At 42.5% G+C, this 18,134-nt stretch overlaps 1 protein-coding gene across 7 annotated transcripts in view; it reads left to right on the forward strand.

Annotated features, from left to right (window-relative positions):
* The window catches only part of kmt2cb (lysine (K)-specific methyltransferase 2Cb), an 87,526-nt gene that overhangs the window by 55,827 nt on the left and 13,565 nt on the right, over positions 1 to 18,134 (forward strand). For 4 of the 7 annotated variants that reach the window (XM_084732328.1, XM_084732333.1, XM_084732331.1 and 1 more), the window contains 17 exons: positions 720 to 812; positions 1,098 to 1,145; positions 3,350 to 3,490; positions 3,598 to 3,630; positions 4,426 to 4,575; positions 4,677 to 4,818; positions 4,932 to 5,167; positions 5,346 to 5,419; positions 6,976 to 7,173; positions 7,403 to 9,349; positions 11,198 to 11,511; positions 11,625 to 13,234; positions 13,344 to 13,455; positions 14,487 to 14,553; positions 14,657 to 14,717; positions 14,850 to 15,082; positions 16,463 to 18,130. In XM_084732328.1, the coding sequence (XP_084588454.1) occupies positions 720 to 812; positions 1,098 to 1,145; positions 3,350 to 3,490; positions 3,598 to 3,630; positions 4,426 to 4,575; positions 4,677 to 4,818; positions 4,932 to 5,167; positions 5,346 to 5,419; positions 6,976 to 7,173; positions 7,403 to 9,349; positions 11,198 to 11,511; positions 11,625 to 13,234; positions 13,344 to 13,455; positions 14,487 to 14,553; positions 14,657 to 14,717; positions 14,850 to 15,082; positions 16,463 to 18,130 (7,127 nt within the window). The remainder of the gene's footprint in view (positions 1 to 719; positions 813 to 1,097; positions 1,146 to 3,349; positions 3,491 to 3,597; positions 3,631 to 4,425; positions 4,576 to 4,676; positions 4,819 to 4,931; positions 5,168 to 5,345; positions 5,420 to 6,975; positions 7,174 to 7,402; positions 9,350 to 11,197; positions 11,512 to 11,624; positions 13,235 to 13,343; positions 13,456 to 14,486; positions 14,554 to 14,656; positions 14,718 to 14,849; positions 15,083 to 16,462; positions 18,131 to 18,134) is intronic. The other 3 variants (XM_084732330.1, XM_084732329.1, XM_084732334.1) reach the window with 3 other exon arrangements.

The following is an 18,134-nucleotide window of genomic DNA, read 5'->3' on the forward strand; positions in this document are numbered from 1 at the left end:
AAAACGGATATATTTTATGTCTGCATCTGCCAGTGGTCATCACAACAAGAAGGCACAATAATGTTAATTCCACTACAGACTTCATGTTCTCTATGTTTAGGTGGAAAAAAATGTGCAGATGCTGGTATCACCATTCATCCAAAATGTATTGGGGAAGTCCAATATTGTGCATCCCTACTGAGCAGATTTGATAATGAATTTGTGACATACTCGCTCATATCCAGTAGTGTGGTTAAAAAAACAAAACAAAACCAATGTAGTGATACTACTAGGTATCAGACTCCAACTAAATCTCATCAATTTTAACAGCTGGAAAAAATTCAACTTTGTAACACTGACAACTGTGACCTTCAGGCAGAGGTGTAAAATTTCAACAGATTAAATCTTTTTTGTTTTATAAAGAACATTCAGTCTGAATCTGCAAAATGAATCTGCAGTCAGTCCTGTCTTTTGACAATAGTATAATAATAATAAGTCAATGGCTTGTACAAATTTTTTGAATGAATCCATAATGTTTAAGATAGATCGTTATCAATCTTCAGCATTTTTAATTCGCATACAGTGTCTTCCTTTGTTTACCAGATTAACCAGATGTGGCATCCAAACAAATGGTTCCAAATCATGTTCTCATGTCCGTTCAACATCACCATCAATTATGATTTGTGACGGTTTGGTTTTCTTTCTTTTTTTTGTTTCTTCCTTTTTTTCTCCATCTACAGAGACGTCTGAGGAACCATTAGTTGATCTATCTGATGTTCTGAACACTGATGCAGACATCTTGGGAATGCTCGGAAAGCCAAGCAGTGACTCTGGTGCGTCATATATCTCACAGGCAGTCACAGTGGCAAGAATTAATTAACAGTCACCTAGCTGTGGGTTTACAAATTCTTTTCCTCGCGGTTCAGAAATCTCCCCAGACAGCAAGTTTATTTTGCTTTCACCACTTAATAATTTTTTTAATGTCACATTCTTTAACAATACTTTTTGTTCATCTTTGGTTTTTTATCTTTTGTTTGTTTGCATTGTCTGAAGCGTGTTGTGCTTGTTCTGTCTTCACTATTTTTTCACTCATTTTATCTGGTTTTGGGTTCTTGTAGGTCTTGATTTTTGCCCCTTCCAGGTTGACAGCTCACCTCCTCCTTTTGGTAAGGGTGCTATGGCCTACTAATCCCTTGCTTTAGTGCATTCTTCCTCTCTTACAGTGTGTGTCTCTATTTGAGTGTGCATGTATATAAGCTGCTTCATACTGAGCTTTTCTCAACCATTTCAGATTGTTTTAACACCCATAAACTGCTTAGTGCTTACCTAACCCAGTGCACAGTATTCACTCAAACGCATATGGTGTGTCAGTCTTTGTTTGTGAGCCTCCTAAACCCTTTCACAGTGGTGACATTTTTTAAATAAATAAGAACAAAGTCATAGCTGCCTAATCGAAGATGTCTCCAGGATTGTAAAGAAACAAACTGACAAGGACATTCTGGCATTCAATAAATGAGCAGTTTAGAACCAAGCAGTTTAGAGGAAAAGAGGCCTTGGCAACTGTCCTTCCACTTTCCTGAAGATGGTGAAGGCTGGATTACAAAAATCACTGCAGTAGAAGTCCTTCATTCTTGTTAAAAAAAAAAAAAAAATAGTTTTTTCAGCTTAAATGCCCTGTAGGCTGCATATAATTTTGTTCTAATACAGATTTACAACTAATGGTTGCAACCATCTTTATCTTGGTAGAAAGTTTTGTGTTGAAGAAAATATGGAAAAAGTATAAAGTAGGGAGACAGTTGTTTTTAGTGATAGTTGTTAGGGCTGTACAGAATGTCTTTTTTTTTTAATATTTGAAGATTCAACCGTTTTTGAATTAAGTCATCATCTTTTCTGACTTCATCACCCTAAAAAGCATATTTAATCTCATTTAAAACAATATCCTCAATTTGAATAAAGAGCAATCTAACAGCAACATAAATTACAATTCTGATTTTAAAAAAAGTTGGGATGCCTAGAACACAAACCAAAACAGGATGCAGTGATTTGCAAATCCTTTGACCTGTATTCAGTTTGATATAATACAACAAGGTATTTATTTATTTTGAACTTGATGTCCATAACATGTTAAAAAATAGTAAAAAAAAAAAAAAAAAAAAAAAAAAAAAAAAAGACCAGAAATGTTGTGCAATTCTCCAAAAATACCTGTTTTGAATATTTCACAGGTAAACAGGTTTATTTATAAAAGGTGATAGTATAATGTTTGGGTATAAAAGGGGCATCCTCAAAAGACGTTCACAGGAAATAGTCGAACCCTGGGCCTGAGCTCATCTGAGATGGACCAATGGAAAGTGGAAAAGTGCACTGTGGCCAGACGAATTATCAGGGACGTCCGTGCTTATTTCGGCAAGACATTCCACACGTGTTACAACAGTGTGGCTTTGTAGTAAAAGAGTTCAGGTACTAGAACGGCCAGACTGCAGCTGTGAGCTGTCTGCCATTGAAAATGTGCAGTGCATTATGAAGTGAAAAATACCACAAAAGAGATGCTCGACTGGACAACTGAATTCATATCAAGCAAGAATGCGAAAGAATTACGCTTTCAAAATGTGAACGGTTAGTGTCGTCATTACTCAGTGTCCCAACTCTTTTGGAATCAGGGTTTAGCTTATGCTGCTGTTAGATTGCTACTAGACCACCTCATTAATCTACAGGCGTGTAGGGAGAGCACACAGCTTTGACCACAGTGAACATGTAAAAAAAATGTGAGCACCATTTGAATATTAATTTAGAATTCTAATGTCGACTTCATAAATGAAGCTTCAAACTATTCGGTACAGCTTTAATAGCTATGCTCTGTAATGTAACAAGCTTGAGAAATTCCAGCATCATTTTGACTTAATCTGCTTGCAGTGTAGTAACCCAGATGATTTATATGGGTTTTCTAATGAATTGGCTCATTGATTTAAAAGCTGTTGAAGGTTGCATGGCTTCCTTTTCAAAGAAATGAATAGTTGTTTAGAACAAAAGACCGGTTTCCTATACAAACTTTCAAGTGTTTGTGTACCTTTACTGAGAATTAGTATGACCTGTCTGTCTCTTCACAGTTCCCAAAACACTCCTTTTAAACAACACAGGAACCCCAAGGAGCTGTAATCATATACTGTTGAGCTTTGATTGCATTCCACAGGCTGTTAAGACAATAAACATGTTCATGTTCTGACTTCAAGTCTATATTTATGATCACATTCTTGGTCGGGTATTTTGTTGGGTTTTTTTTTTTGTTGGTTGTTGTTTCTTTGTGTGTGTGTGTGTGTGTGTGCATGCGTTCGTGTTATGATTTGTTTTTGTATGTCTGTGTGTGTTTCCACAGCTGGTCTGGACATTGGGCCCCTGACAGACAGCTCTCCAGTGGCGCCCCAGTCTCAGGCTGGCCGGAGGACACCTCGAACCCTCCCAGAGGAACCCCTGGACGGTATTCTCAGCCCAGAGCTCGACAAGATGGTCACTGATGGTCAGTGAGGGACACCAGTAGTCTAGACACTTAGAATTATTTTACAAAGTTATTTTAATACTTCATACAGGATGAATATTGATCTCTTTTCTCTTATTTCATTTCAGAATCAATTCTCAGCAAACTTTACAAAATTCCAGGTTTGTAATTTCATTTTATTGCCAATATTTTGTAATGGATCAATCTTAAAGGGATATCTTGAAGGTCCATCCAAAAATATCAGTAACAGTTTAAGTGTACACTATTTTTAGAATATTTTCACCACTTAACCATGTCGATAGACAGCCTTTTCTTATGGGAAGCTGACGTTTTGTAAGCCAAATATTGCGCTCTCCAAAGCAACCAGACTCCTTAAGGAAGACTTTTATCTGGCAGAACAGGGTAGTTACAGGTTTATCCCTGCCTCATTTAGTTTGTGTGTTTTATTGGTGAATCTGAGCCTACCATTTAAAATTCCAAAGTCACATAATTCCACAAATAATCTTATCGTTGAGCAACTCCAATGATCGTCAAGGTTAAATTACTGTTTCTCCTCAAGGAGTCTGGTTGAGCTAGAGAGAGAGCAATTTTTGGCTTGTATAACAATTAATGACAATTATCTAAATATAGTGTACACTGAAACTGATTTAGACTATTCTGAGTTGACCTTTTTTAGGTTGCTAAATTACATTTTGCTGCCAAGCCTGTCCACAGTAGTACATTGCTTAGCTTCCATGCAAGTACTCCTCTCTGCTTCTTCAAAGTGGGAGTGTGCCGAGCTCAATCCATTGTACACTGACTGTCAATAAGTACCTCATACACCACCATCTCAAATAACCCAAAATTATCCCTTTAAGAGGCAACTTACCAAGTAGTTTATTATTTTTAACCACCTCGACTCTTACCTTAATGGGTATTACATACACACAGCATTGTACTGTTACATTATGTTACAGAGCTGGAGGGCAAAGATGTGGAGGATCTCTTCACAGCAGTCCTCAGCCCCAGCACGAGCCAACCACCTCCACCACCACAGGTGCCTCACCCCCAGGGTCCAGGGCCCCTCCCTGCCACACCTGGCACTAGCATGCCTCACCCCAGTGCAGGTACATCATTACGAAAATTGTCATGGTCAGAGATAGCATTTTAGTCTTTTTGTTTTTTTTTAATCTGTGCATCTAATTTAACTCCTAAATCACATGTGTAGGGAATCCCATGTTTCCAAGGATGCCAATGATCAATGGCATGATGGGACCAAACCAACGCTTCCCGACAAATCCAGGAGCAGGGCCCTGCATCCCAGAAAATTTCCCTCCCCTTAACCGTATGCCTTTCACTGACAATCCAAGGTAATGTACTGTCTGTTGTTAAACTATTAAATATTCCTAGATTGATTTTTCTGTGTTCTCTGCAAAACTAGAATTTTATGATCAAAGATTTGCTGTTTTCTTTGATATTACAGGGATAGAAAGTTCAATCAGATGCCTAGAGAGGCAATTGGTCCATGGCCCTCCCCTGCCCATGGCCTTGGCCCTACACCCTCTGGATCTCTGCCTGAGGGGGAGACTGAAGCCATGTCAAATGCCCAAAGGAGCACACTTAAGTGGGAGAAGGAGGAGACACTTGGAGAGCTAGCCACTGTAGCGCCCGTCTTATATACCAATGTCAATTTCCCCAACCTCAAAGAAGATTACCCAGGTTTGTATAAGGCTTTAAAGCCTGAAGATATACTGTATCATATATTGTCATCATTCTAATTATTTCTGCCTATTTGTTTGGGTGCACCCACTGCACTGTGTAAGTCACACAGTACAAAAATACCTTGTATGCTCTGTGAGACTGTTGGCATGACAACTCCTCTCCTTTCTTTCAACAGACTGGCCTACAAGAGTAAAGCAAATTGCAAAACTTTGGAGGAAAGCTAGTTCACAAGACAGGGCCCCATATGTGGTAAGATCACTCATACAGTTCAATTTGCCAATTTTTCTCCTGCTGTATCAAAGCCTAAACACTTTGAACCATGCCGCACATCAAACTGTCACTGCTAGTTGCACTGACATATTAGTATGCAGAAGACAGACTCCTTTATCGCATCTGGCCTCTTGCCTCGTGCCAATGCAATTTGAAATCCGGCCATTCACAGATGAACTAATTAACATAGGAAGCCCTGCTCAGTGTTAGAACTCACTATGGTCCCAGTAATTAAGTTCACTAGAAGTAATTTTATCTGGCACAGACTAGTTTCAAAGACCTAGTCTTGATTAGAAATGTACTCTGCGTTAGTGATTTTAAGATTTTGTGCCACTGGTTACATGGTGGCATTTCTCTTTCATGGCTTTCTCTTTTAATATCCCACTTAAACATCCCATTTATGATGAGGACTATTAAGATACCTGATCTATAGTAAGAAGATGACCTCCATCCTGTGCTGTATATACAGTACAAAGAGGGTTCTTTCTATGTAACCAAAGTACCCAGCATGCAAAAGGGAAAAAAAAACATTTTAGTAAGTCAAGTTATGAAATAGCAATCCCTATCCCTTGAACATTTTTAGTTAAATAGGGCCTTAGCCAACTAATATCAAATAAAAACTCATGGAGTTCCTAATTAGCCATGCCGTTATTGTAGGGTAGCAAACCACCTTAGCCTCAGGGATGGAGACCCCTTCCTCACTGTGCCAACTGTTTGTCAATGAGGAGGGAACCTCCATCCCAAGTAACTCCTGTTGCAAACAGTTTGGATATAGTCAGAGCGACATTGAGTTTCTTCTCATTGTGGATGTTGTAGCTTTCAACCCCTACTTGTTTACCAGTGTAGTATCATTTACAAATAGGAGGCACTTTGTTGATTTTCTGTACCCTGATCCGGGTTGTATCTATTTTGAATGTTTGTGCTGATGCTGGTCAGTCCATGACCCACACAAGTGGGAGGTTGTAAAATTTGAATGTCATAGCCAGGGATGTTCCTGGTGACTAATTTTTATGTAAATTAAACAGAAATTTTAATTGAGACTAGTCAGCTAGTTTTAAGGTTGGGAAACTTTGTAACATTTTAGAGGCAACAATCCATGTTATGCATTAATAAAAAACTAGTAATAATAAATATTAAAACTTGTTTAACTGACTAGTATTTCTGCTTATTGTTTAGTCGCCTAATCCGGTATGTCCCTAGTCATAGCTCTTATCCATCATGCTGTTGCAAACATGAGGTCTACTGTCTGGTACTGGGCTTGTTAGGGAAGCTGAAAGTCATCTTTTGATATGAACTTGCCTGTGAATACTGAAGTCTCTAAATATCATAGTGAGATATTGAAACATAGGCCATGAAAGAGAATTTAATATTACACAAACACACCAGTTGTTCTTGCTTACAAGTAAAATTTCTCAAGACATACTCACATACAGAGAATCACATGCATAGATAACTTCTTTTTTTTCTTGCAATATTTTTAGGTATTTATTCCTAATGGGTGTTTTTTTTTCAATTGTGATTGATTTGCTGTTTAGCAAAAGGCAAGAGATAACCGAGCAGCCCTGCGCATCAACAAAGTCCAGATGTCGAATGAGACGGTGAAGAGGCACCACCCACAGCAACAGCCCCCTGAGGTGTTTGATCCCAACATACCACTAGACACAGAACTGCTGTTTAAAGACCCTTTGAAACCAAAAGAGTCAGAGCATGAACAAGAGTGGAAGTTTAGACAGGTAAGAGTGTATGCAATGAAGTCAGCGAATGCAGCGGCAGGTCCACTTTATATTAAGACAGCTAGGAAGTGCTGGTTTAGTAAAGCTCCCTAAACAACTGCACTATCCTCCACATTAACCCTGATGACATTGGTGGTTAGTAGGTCCAGTTCATTTTTGGCATGAGACTGATATTTGCTGCATCCCTTTTGATGTCTAATCCCACTTTTCATTTGTGCCCTTCCAACAGCAAATGAGGCAGAAAAGCAAACAGCAAGCCAAAATCGAAGCCACTCAGAAATTGGAGCAAGTTAAGAATGAACAACTCCAGCAGCAACAACAGCAGCAGCAACAGCAGGGCAACAGCCAACCTGAGGGAGATGGCAATAACAGCGGCAACCAGAGCCCAGCGTCCCAGCCCAGCAATGGCAGCATGTCGCCCATGCAACAGCTGAACTCTAAAGAAGGCTTTGCCAGGCCGCAGCTACCAGGGACGCCCACCTCATGTCCTCCTGAGGATGTCTTCTTGCGACCCCCTCCTCCACCTCCATCTGGCCCTTCCTCCCAGCCACAGTCCCCACAGGTATTCTCACCAGGTTCCTCTGGCTCTAGACCCTCTTCTCCGTGGGACCCATATGCCAAGATGGTTGGGACCCCGAGACCACCAAGTCTTGCGCCAAATGCGTGTCGCAGACTTCCTGTAGAATCTGGTAAATCGCCCACCTCCTTGATGGAGCAGCAGGACAGAGGGAGGCCCTCTCCCGCTCATGAATCTTTTGGCTCTCCAACATCCATAAGCAGCGACCCTTATGCCAAACCTCCTGACACCCCGAGGCCAAGTGGGGAAATGGACCCTTTCCTGAAGCCCATGGGTCCCCCCAGGGCCAGTCAGGCTGCTCAGGGAAGGCCCCCAATGGGTTCTCCAGGCAGAGACCCATACTCAAGGCCCATGATAAGAAATGAGGCCTATCAACGCATGGCCCAGAACAGGATGATATTGTCTGACCCATACTCACGGCCTTTACTAGCACCAATCCCTGGAAGTAATGAGTCTGGCTCTGTCCCTCTGTTCAAAACACCCATGCCCCCTCCTCAGGCTCAGGATCCTTTCAACCGACCAGGTCCACATCCTGGTGACAGGTTCTCCCAGAATCACCAGAATGATCCCTACGCTCAGCCTCCACACACCCCAAGACCATCTGGGAATGACAACTTCACCAGTCCTCCTAGAATGGGCCAGCACCATCCTCAGGCGCACTCATTTGCTCAGCCGGGACCAATCAATCAAATGTCTAGAAATCCTTATGCTCATGCACCTTCCACTCCAAGGCCTGACCACTTCACATACGACCCCTTCGCCCAACCATCCCAACCTACAGGTAACCAACGATCCATCAATGAACCTGGTGCTCAACCTCGGCCATTTTTCGAGCCCTATGCCCGACCTCCTGGTACCCCCCGTCCACATGACAACTACGGTCAGCCTTCAAACCCCAGCCCATCCTCAGACCCTTACTCACAGGCTCCTTCTACTCCCCGCCCCAGTGGGATGAATCAGTTTGCTCATGGACAGAGGATGTCACCTTCCCACTCAGTGGACCCTTACGCTCAGCCACCAGGTACGCCACGGCCCTCTGCTGGAGAGAGGTTTTCCAAGTCACCGGGCAGCCAGAGGGGACCAATAGAGCCATTTTCTAGTACACCTGGAACATCAAGGCCAGGGAGTAGTGACATGTTTCCCCAGCCTGGGGCCCCCAGACCAATGCTTAATGACCCCTATGCCCAGCCTCCAGGGACCCCACGACCTGGTCCCGATGGGCTCAGCAGACAAGGGCCAAGGCTTGGACCAATGGGAAGCCAGGATCCTTTCTCCCCACCTCAAAGCAGGCTTCAAGAGCCCTTCCCTCATCCAGGCTCACAAACACCAAAACACCCAAGTATTTCAGAAGACGGATTTACTCAGTCACCTTCCAGAAGACCCAGTCAGACACCTGGACATGACCCATTTGAACAAGCCCCCATGACACCTCGTCCACAGTCAACAGAAAAAATGGAAATGAAAGATCAGTCAGGTGTGGCCAACAGTGTAACTGTCCCTCAAGACCCAGGACAACTGTCTAACAACCCACAGATGCCCGGTGCTTCGTCTGAGGCTCAAGGTGTTCCTCTCGCTGAGAGTGAGGAAAGACTCAGACAAGTACGTGTATACTGTTATTTCCAATCTATTCTGAATCTCATCTCATACTTAAAGATGATATTGAACTTTATTAATATTTAAGGGAATTCTTGTGCCAGAGAGTGCTCAAAAAATACAGTAACTTAAGAATAAAAGCAAGAGAGTATTAAATGTAAAGTGAAATATAAACAACAGTGTATAAGGAGTAAATGCAAAAAGCCACATTGTCCTACTGGCCAAATAACATAGCTTACTCCTCTGATTAACAAGAAATCTACATATTTAAAAAAAGTACACAGAGAAAAAAGTAAAGACATAAGATGTGAAAAAGAGCTGTTGCACCAGTGTTTCATTCATTTTAACAAATTTTCTTTAAACAATGTTTTGTTTTTAACATCCTGGGTCATATTAGTCTTGCCATCATTGCTACCAGTTATTGTAACAGTTAACTCACCGCATCAGTTATTGAGATCTTTAAAGACATTTCTTGTTCTACATGTTGAGAGCCAAAAGCAGATAACCTCAAGTGTACATACCTGAAACTTCTGTTGTAATTGTTCATTCCAGAGAAGAATTGTTATTGCACAGCTGTCAATGGTAGGTCAAATATATATAGCCAAATATTCACCCCAAAAAAACAGACAGCCCAAAAGAAAAAGCCTGATTCAATCCAGCATGAAACATGGACAGGTAAGAACACAAAATAAAACAAATTAAAACTATAAATGGTATATAAGACACACAAACTTGCCCTTTTTACTCCATTCTTTTATGGTGCCACATTACCTCAGCAGTGTTAGTAAGCAAAATGTTTTGATATCACATGGAACAAGTTAGTTGTCTATGTAGATGAAGAACTTGTTTCCATATTGTCTATCAAATCTTTGCATAAAGCTGTAACGTCACCTTTCTTTCATGGACAAACAGTCAGTGACTAACAGCCAAACCGCAGCCTGCTGCTGCTGCCTGACAACCAAACTTTCCTACAAAAAACTCTCTCCATGTCTTACTTACAAATATGAACACATGTTTTCTCATCTATCTCAGCCTGTTGAAGAAGCCACTTAACACTACTTGTGCCACTAGTGCTAGATTGGTAATTATCTGGTCAGCACACTAAACGGCATGGAAACGCATCTACAAATGTCAGTACATTGAGATGCTGGTGAAGTCTTTACTAACACACTGTTTGCTCATGGTTTGTTAGCTATAGCACAGGTCACTTATGTTTTCTCTGCCTGTCTCGAGTCCTGCTTGTCCACTGCTGTCAATCAAAAATGGACATGAATAGACCCCTCCAGCTTGCTGGAACAAAAAGTTAAGATATTCCTTTATTAAAAAGGAGAATTTTTTACTTTTCCCCCCTTTTAATAGTATATAACTATTACCAATATGTTTAAAAAAAAAAAAAAAAAAAAAAAAAACGTTCATAGTATTTCAGGATGCAAAAAATGTGATTTTATTTGGGCTTTAAAAAAAATTAAGTAATAGTTTAACCTTGCTGTAAGAACATGTACAGGATATATAAATAGATAGGCCATTTTAATACCTGTTAAGAAAACAGATTAGCAAAATATACTTATCTTTACTAAATGTCGTCATATGTTTTGTTAATTACTACATCAAAATATGAGAAGTACAGGAAGCGAAAATTTTATGTACCTTTGCAGAATTGAAAGTATGCAATGGAAAAGGGGCCCTTTGATTTGCATTGGTTCACATAAGCTGTGGAGTTTAAAGTAGGCCAAAATAAACCAACAGTCTCTCTGAACAGCTAAAAATACAGTATCATTTTAATCTATACATGAACCATTGACCCTTTTTCTAAAAAGGCTTAAATTTCTGTACACTTGTTGTTGTGTTTTTTAGCGACAGCGAATCAGAGAACTAATCCTGAAGCAGCAGCAACAGAGGAGTGCTATTCGACAGGAGAGGGGCCCTCAGGAAGCTGCTGGTAACATAGCCCCAGGAACACCACGACCCTGGCCCCAGGAGGGCCCTGGGCAACAGGGAGAAATGTTCAACCGGCCGCCTCCACCTTATCCAGGACAAGGACCCATGAGAGGGCCAATGAGGTTTCCTGGACCTTTTCCAGGTGATCAGCGTGCCCCTTTCCCTAACGAGGGACAAATCCCCCGAGGCCCACATCCTGGAGATCCTAATTTGAGACATCAGGGACCAAGGTTTGTGTTATGATATGATTATATTTATTACACCTTTGAGTTTCACATGATCTGTATATATGAATATAAGAATTCCCTTCCTCACTGTTTATACATGTTATATCCTATCCTAGGTTTGCATTTCCACCTGGGGTTCTAGGACCTCATGGGGCCCAAGAGTTCTTTCCCCGGGGGCAACACCCAATGCAGGATGTCCCTCCTCAAATGAGACGGTCCATGTCTGCCGAAATGGCAAAGACTATGGGAGGCAACCCCATGGGGCTGCCCCAGCACTTCCCACCACGTGGTATGCCAGTGCAGCAGCACAACATCATGGGCCAGCCGTTCATTGAGCTGCGGCACAGAGCAGCAGAAAACAGGCCACGTATGCCATTTCCTCCTGGTGCCATGCAAGGAAACAACATGGATCCCAGTCTGCAGGGTCAGAGGCCGCCAGGCTTTCCAGGAGCACCCGATCCCAGGTTCCCTTTAAATCAGGGGCTCAGGATGGCAGACCCCATGACGAGTCAGCCTGGCCATGTACAGCTGTCTGCCAGCATGGACAATCTTCATCAGCAAGCCCAAATGTCAGGAAACAACACACTCAAACAATCTCCTTTGATGAGATCCATGAGTCAGCCTGCTGCATCTAGTGTGAGCCAGAACATGGCAGAGTCTATGATCCTGACTGCACCCCCTGCTGGTCAGACTGAGACTGTCCCAGTGCCCACCACTGAAGCTGTGGAGGAGAAACTGGATGCAGAAGAATCAGCAGTCAAAGATCTTGAGGACGTGGAGGTGAAGGATTTGGTGGACGCCGACTTGGAAAACCTAAATTTGGATCCTGACGATGGAAAAGACCTGGATCTAGAGACAAATGATCTGCACCTTGATGACTTCCTAACATCTGGGAAATTTGACATCATTGCCTATACAGACCCTGATCTGGATGACATCAAGAAAGACATGTTTAATGAGGAACTGGATCTTAGTGATCCTATGGATGATCATGCTGACACTGCAGACACTGCTGACACTGCAGACATCAACAAAGACTCAAGCGGAGGAGCTGAGGAGGCTTCATCTAGTTCAGAACCTGTACTGGAAAAGTCAGAGGCCTCAGGTGTGCAGTCTTCAGCTGAAATCAAGCTGGAGGCCCCTGGGAGTCAAGACTCTGCTTCTTTGGCACCTGGGCAGGAAATTAAAACGGAGGTTAAGGACTGTCAGAAACCCCCTGAGGTGGTCGACCAGCAAGCAGCTGGAAACACCTTAGCCCCAAACCAGCAGGGAGTGATCTCTGACTCCACCCCGGTCCTGTCCAGTTTACTCATTAAGCAGCAGCCTGAAGAACAGTCATTAAATCCAATTGTTGAATCTGTCAGTCAAGGAGGTAACCTGCTGCCTCAGCAGAACCAAGTCACTGACGGTACTCAGCATACCGCCGGACTTCCAATAACTCAAACACTACCTGACGCCACCGCTGCAGGAGAGGCTTCTATGACCGGCTTTGGGGCAGACCACCAGGTGGGGCTAGCCTCCGGAGTGGATGGCATGAGCCAGGCCCAGCAGACGGCGTTGAACCAGGCGATGGGTCAGCACAGCCAGCAACGTCCGCTCCTACTAGAGGAGCAGCCCCTCCTATTGCAGGACCTCCTAGACCAAGAGAGGCAGGAGCAGCAGCAGCAGAGGCAGATGCAAGCCATGATACGACAGCGCTCGAGCGACTCCTTCTTCCCCAACATTGGTAAATTATTTCCGCCACACCTTCACTGTCAGTATAGTTGAATATTTGAGATCACCAGTGTTTTATGCAAAGTGATTATTTCTGAGAATGTGTTATTTGTCATTTGCAGATTTTGATGCCATCACTGACCCCATCATGAAAGCTAAAATGGTTGCCCTGAAAGGCATCAACAAAGTCATGGTTCAGAACAACATGGGAATGGCCCCAATGGTCATGAACAGGTAGAAAGTTCACTTTGATATTATCTGAATTAATTTTCCTTCTTGAATAGAAAATGTAATACTTGTAGTTGGAGTGTATGCGTTAGTTTTGATTTGAAAGCAGTTGTAATACCAACCAAATAACCCAGCCACTAGGGTATTGTGCAGCTACTTAAAGCAGACGTTGTCAAAGTAGGAGGCTGGCCTCCTTAGGGGGTCTCCAAACACGTATAGAGGAGGCTCAGTAAATGTAAGTGAAGAAATATTACATTACGGTTATCAAAAGGAGATCACATAAAATAGCCTAAAAATGTTGGATTTTGTTAAAGATGCAGTAGTTTTGGAGAATTTTACCGTTTTGTCTCCTTTCACTGAGTCAGAAACTAATAAATGCCTTTAGAGAGACCTTTGTTATGCATTTGGTGTAACCAAAGTTATATCAAACAGCAATATTAGGCTATCTTGGTTCAATTGTCTAGTCTATGGGATCAAATAACATAGTCATGATTAGATAGGCATCCAGGAATTGAGCAAAACTAAGCAAATGAAGTTGGGTGGGCACCTTTTTCCAACCTTTACCTGAGTGGAGGTGCAGTGTCAGCATTGGAAAACCCTTGATTTTGTAGAATTGATGAACTTCTAATAGGTAGGTAATGATACCAAAAGCTCAAGGTACGAGAGTGGCACGATTAAAAACAATCTTTGATACAATATTAATTTTAGTATTAAAAAAAAGAAATAAAAATGGCGACTTGGAAATAAAAATGTCTATTCCCTTTTAACTTTAAGTAATTCTGCTTTCTTTCTTAATTGAAATGACAATGAACGTTTGAATTATGCATGTACAACTGCAAAACATAAAAATGTAGCAGTCAGTAGCAGTCATATTATAAAATAAAATAATTAATCACATAATATCCTGGTAGCTATCATCACTGTCTGGTTTGGTATTGAGACATTTTTATGGCGGTATTCAATATGTTGTTACATCTGTAATTGCTACTGTGACCGATGTTATAATGATGCATGGCTGTGCTGTTGCTGTACTGCAGATTTCCTCCTGGTCCTGTACCCCCTTGTCCTGAAAGCACACCGCTTCCTCCACAAGTTGTCGGACAGGTAATTGAATCATCAATCTGATTAGATGTTATTTAAAACTATATAATGAGAAATATGCTAGTTCAAAATATATAATTACTTGTTTGTTTAACCTTGCTTTCAGGATGGCAAATTGACACAAGTAGCAAGACCGACTCCTCCAAACTTTGGACCAGGATTTGTCAGTAAGTTCTCAAAAAATGTATATGCAGCTTCAAACTTTTTGGTTTGAAGGTCTGTCAGGCCTTGAAATGTTAAGATGTTTGTTTTTTTATGCTGTCAAGATTGCTAACAAAAGAGCCTTTTTCTTCTTTCAGACAATGCTCAGAGGGCTCAGTACGAGGAGTGGCTCCAGGAGACTCAGCAACTACTTCAAATGCAGCAGAAGTTTCTGGAAGAGAAGATTGGAGCTCACAGGAAGTCTAAGAAAGCCCTGTCTGCCAAACAGAGAACAGCTAAGAAGGCAGGGAGAGAGTTCCCAGAGGAGGACGCTGAGCAGCTCAAACATGTCACAGAGCAGCAGGGTGTAGTGCAGAAGCAACTGGAGCAGGTAAATGTTCGGCCTGTCAAGCACCAACTCTTAATTCTATCTCAGCCTTCGTCTGCACAGTGGCTGCCCGAAGCATTGTCCTTTCACTGGTCCAGTGAGCAGAGTTTAAGTGGGGACTGGTAAATAACAAAGTAGTTGCCTTGTAGTACTAGAATACTTGGGAACATGTTATGGACAGCGTACAGTGGTGAGATAAAAGAAAGAAAATAAAATATATATATGTATGTATAAATGTATGTATATATATATATGTGTGTGTGTATATATATATATATATATATATATATATATATATATATATATATATATATATATATATATATATATATATATATACATACATACATATACATATATACATACACACACACACACACACACACACATATATATATATATAATCAGTATTGTTTAACAAAAGAGACATTATTTTTTAACAACATATTTATTTGCAAAGACACAGTGGCATTGGTATAAAGGTGAAATGTGGTGTTTCCTCTCCCATTTTAAAACAGTTTTGGTGCTTTGGACATGAATTCTCATTTTGTCTGATATCTGTGTCTGTATGGGTCTTAGTAGTCTTTAAAGTTTAGGTTCTGATGTAAAAAAATTTTTTTTTTTTTTTTTGAGAGAGACATAATTTGTTGTTATTGGCAGCAGAGATGCAGTGTCTGACACAGTCTTATCTTTACAGCAGACCTAATTAGTATTGACTAATAATTAATTAGTCTAATTGATCTAACAGATAATAACCTACTAATTAAAGGGATAAAATGTTAAATATAACTTTATTAAAATAACAAGCTGCTTCTAGTCTGTTTCTTCTCTAACTGTGAAAACTAGTTAAGTGAAGAAAAATAAGAGTGCTTTGTTTAAAACATTTAAATTCCTAATTTTACAGGTCAGACACACAAAATGTAAACATTTGGTCCCTTTTTCAAATCCATCCTGTCGAGAAGAGTAATGGAATAGGCCTGGTATAGGGTTTGGATTAAAAGGTACCCAGTTATTTTCTTTCCAAGCAGAAATGAAAAACTGTCTGAACAAATGGAAGAATGCAAAACACACAGCTTTGTGTCTGCACTGCACCTGTCAACCTTCTTTGACTTCTTAAAAAAAGTAGTGCTGAAAAAAAAATGCTCTTGGCTTATTGTACTTTCCAGCTCCTGCTTTAAAGTTAAATTCTTTAGTTCTTCAACTCTTTCAGTTGCTCTTTGAAAGTAAAATAATTAATTTCTTCCCTTGGGTAAAACCGTGTGCTCATAAATTTGTCTTGTTAATGTGATAAAACATCTTTCAAGCGATACATAATTTCTTTGTAATTTTCATTGAGACCTTCAGTCACATTTTTATGTGAATCTATCTCATGTTTTGTTTCAGATCCGCAAGCAGCAGAAGGAGCACGCTGAACTTATAGAGGAGTACCGAGTGAAACATCAACAAAACAATATGACACCCATAATGCCTGGGATGCACCCAATGCCAGGCCCCGCTGGCATGGTGCCTGGTGGACCACCAATGGTCCCTGGAGGACCTCCAATGGTCCAGCCTCCTATGAACCCCATGATGCAGATGCCGCTTCACCCCAGCCAGCCAAATGCTCCTCCGTGTTTGCCCAACCAGCCGCCTGGCTGGCACCCTGGTGCTCCCATGCCCATTAGCGGACCTGGAATGCCACCCATAATGCCCCCACAGGTACCCGTAGGAAACCCAGGCCAACCTCATCAGATGCCGATGGGCAACATCCCTCAACACCCACAAATGCCTGTGGATCCCCAGGCCCCACCAGCTCCACCAGCTGGTGTAAAACCCATGCAGGCAGGTGGTGTGAAGTTTGACGACAACAACCCGTTCAGCGAAGGCTTCCAGGAGCGGGAGAGAAGGGAGAGGCTTCGGGAGCAGCAGGAGAGGCAGCGGGTGCAGCTCATGCAGGAAGTTGAACGACAGAGAGCCCTCAAGCACCGAATGGAAATGGAGCAGCAAGGTATGATGGGTCCAGACGGCAACATGGCTCCCCTCGCCCAGATGCCGTTTTTTAATGCAGAGCTGCCTCAGGACTTCATGCAGCCTCAGAGGCCTCCACTGCAACAACAGCAACAACTTGGACCAATGTTCCCACAACAGCAGGGCATGCAGCCGGGTATGGGTTCACCACCCGGGACATTCATGCAAGGTGAAAGGAGGGGCATGATGGGGAATGGGATGATGCCACGGGACATGGGGCCTGGTTTTGGGCCTGATAATCTCGCCCTTCAAGCACCAAACTTTCCCCAGGGTCAACCCAGACCTCGTCAGTTCAGTGGACCAGGAATGATGCTTCAGATGCCAGGCGAGGGTCCACCTTTCGGAGGCGACTCAGCTACACCTCTACCGTCTAACTTCCCGGGCTCGGGTCAGTCTCTCATCCAACTCTACTCCAACATCATCCCAGACGAGAAAGGGAAGAAGAAGAGGAACCGCAAAAAGAAGAAAGACGACGATGCAGATTCAGTCAAAACACCTTCGACACCACACTCAGACCTTACAGCCCCTCTCACACCATGCGTCTCAGACACCTCCTCAACTCCGACCAGAAACACCCACCTGTTTGGCGACCAGGACTTGTCACGGTCCCCCTTACTGGGATCTTCCACCCCCAGTCACTCAGAGCTGGAGAGGCAGCTTTCTGGAGGCCATTCCGGACAGCCTGGCCTCTCCTCAGACGCAGCAAGAGCCCAGGCTCAGGAGCATGACAGGATCCTCAACAACATAAAGCTGGAGCAGACGGATGCCAGCGAGTGCCACGGGCCACGAGAAGGGCACATCGGCTCGGAAATGAGCTCTGTGAAAGAGGAGGGTAATAAAGGCAGCGCGTCTCCTTTCCCCACAGGGCAAAGTCCAAACAAGGGGGAGGCCAGCAATGAGCTGCTGAAACACCTCCTGAAGAACAAGAGCACACCTCCACCTGGATTTTCCCAGCAGAGGTCAGAGGAGAGCCTGCGCTCAGAGGAGGAGGATCCCACAGACTGCAAATCTCTGCTGAGGCAAAGCTCCATGGACAGCAACGGGGTCA

This window comes from Lutjanus erythropterus, chromosome 12 (genome assembly GCF_056507025.1).
Source record: "Lutjanus erythropterus isolate fLutEry1 chromosome 12, fLutEry1.hap2, whole genome shotgun sequence".
In the NCBI taxonomy this organism is placed as follows: domain Eukaryota; kingdom Metazoa; phylum Chordata; class Actinopteri; order Lutjaniformes; family Lutjanidae; genus Lutjanus; species Lutjanus erythropterus.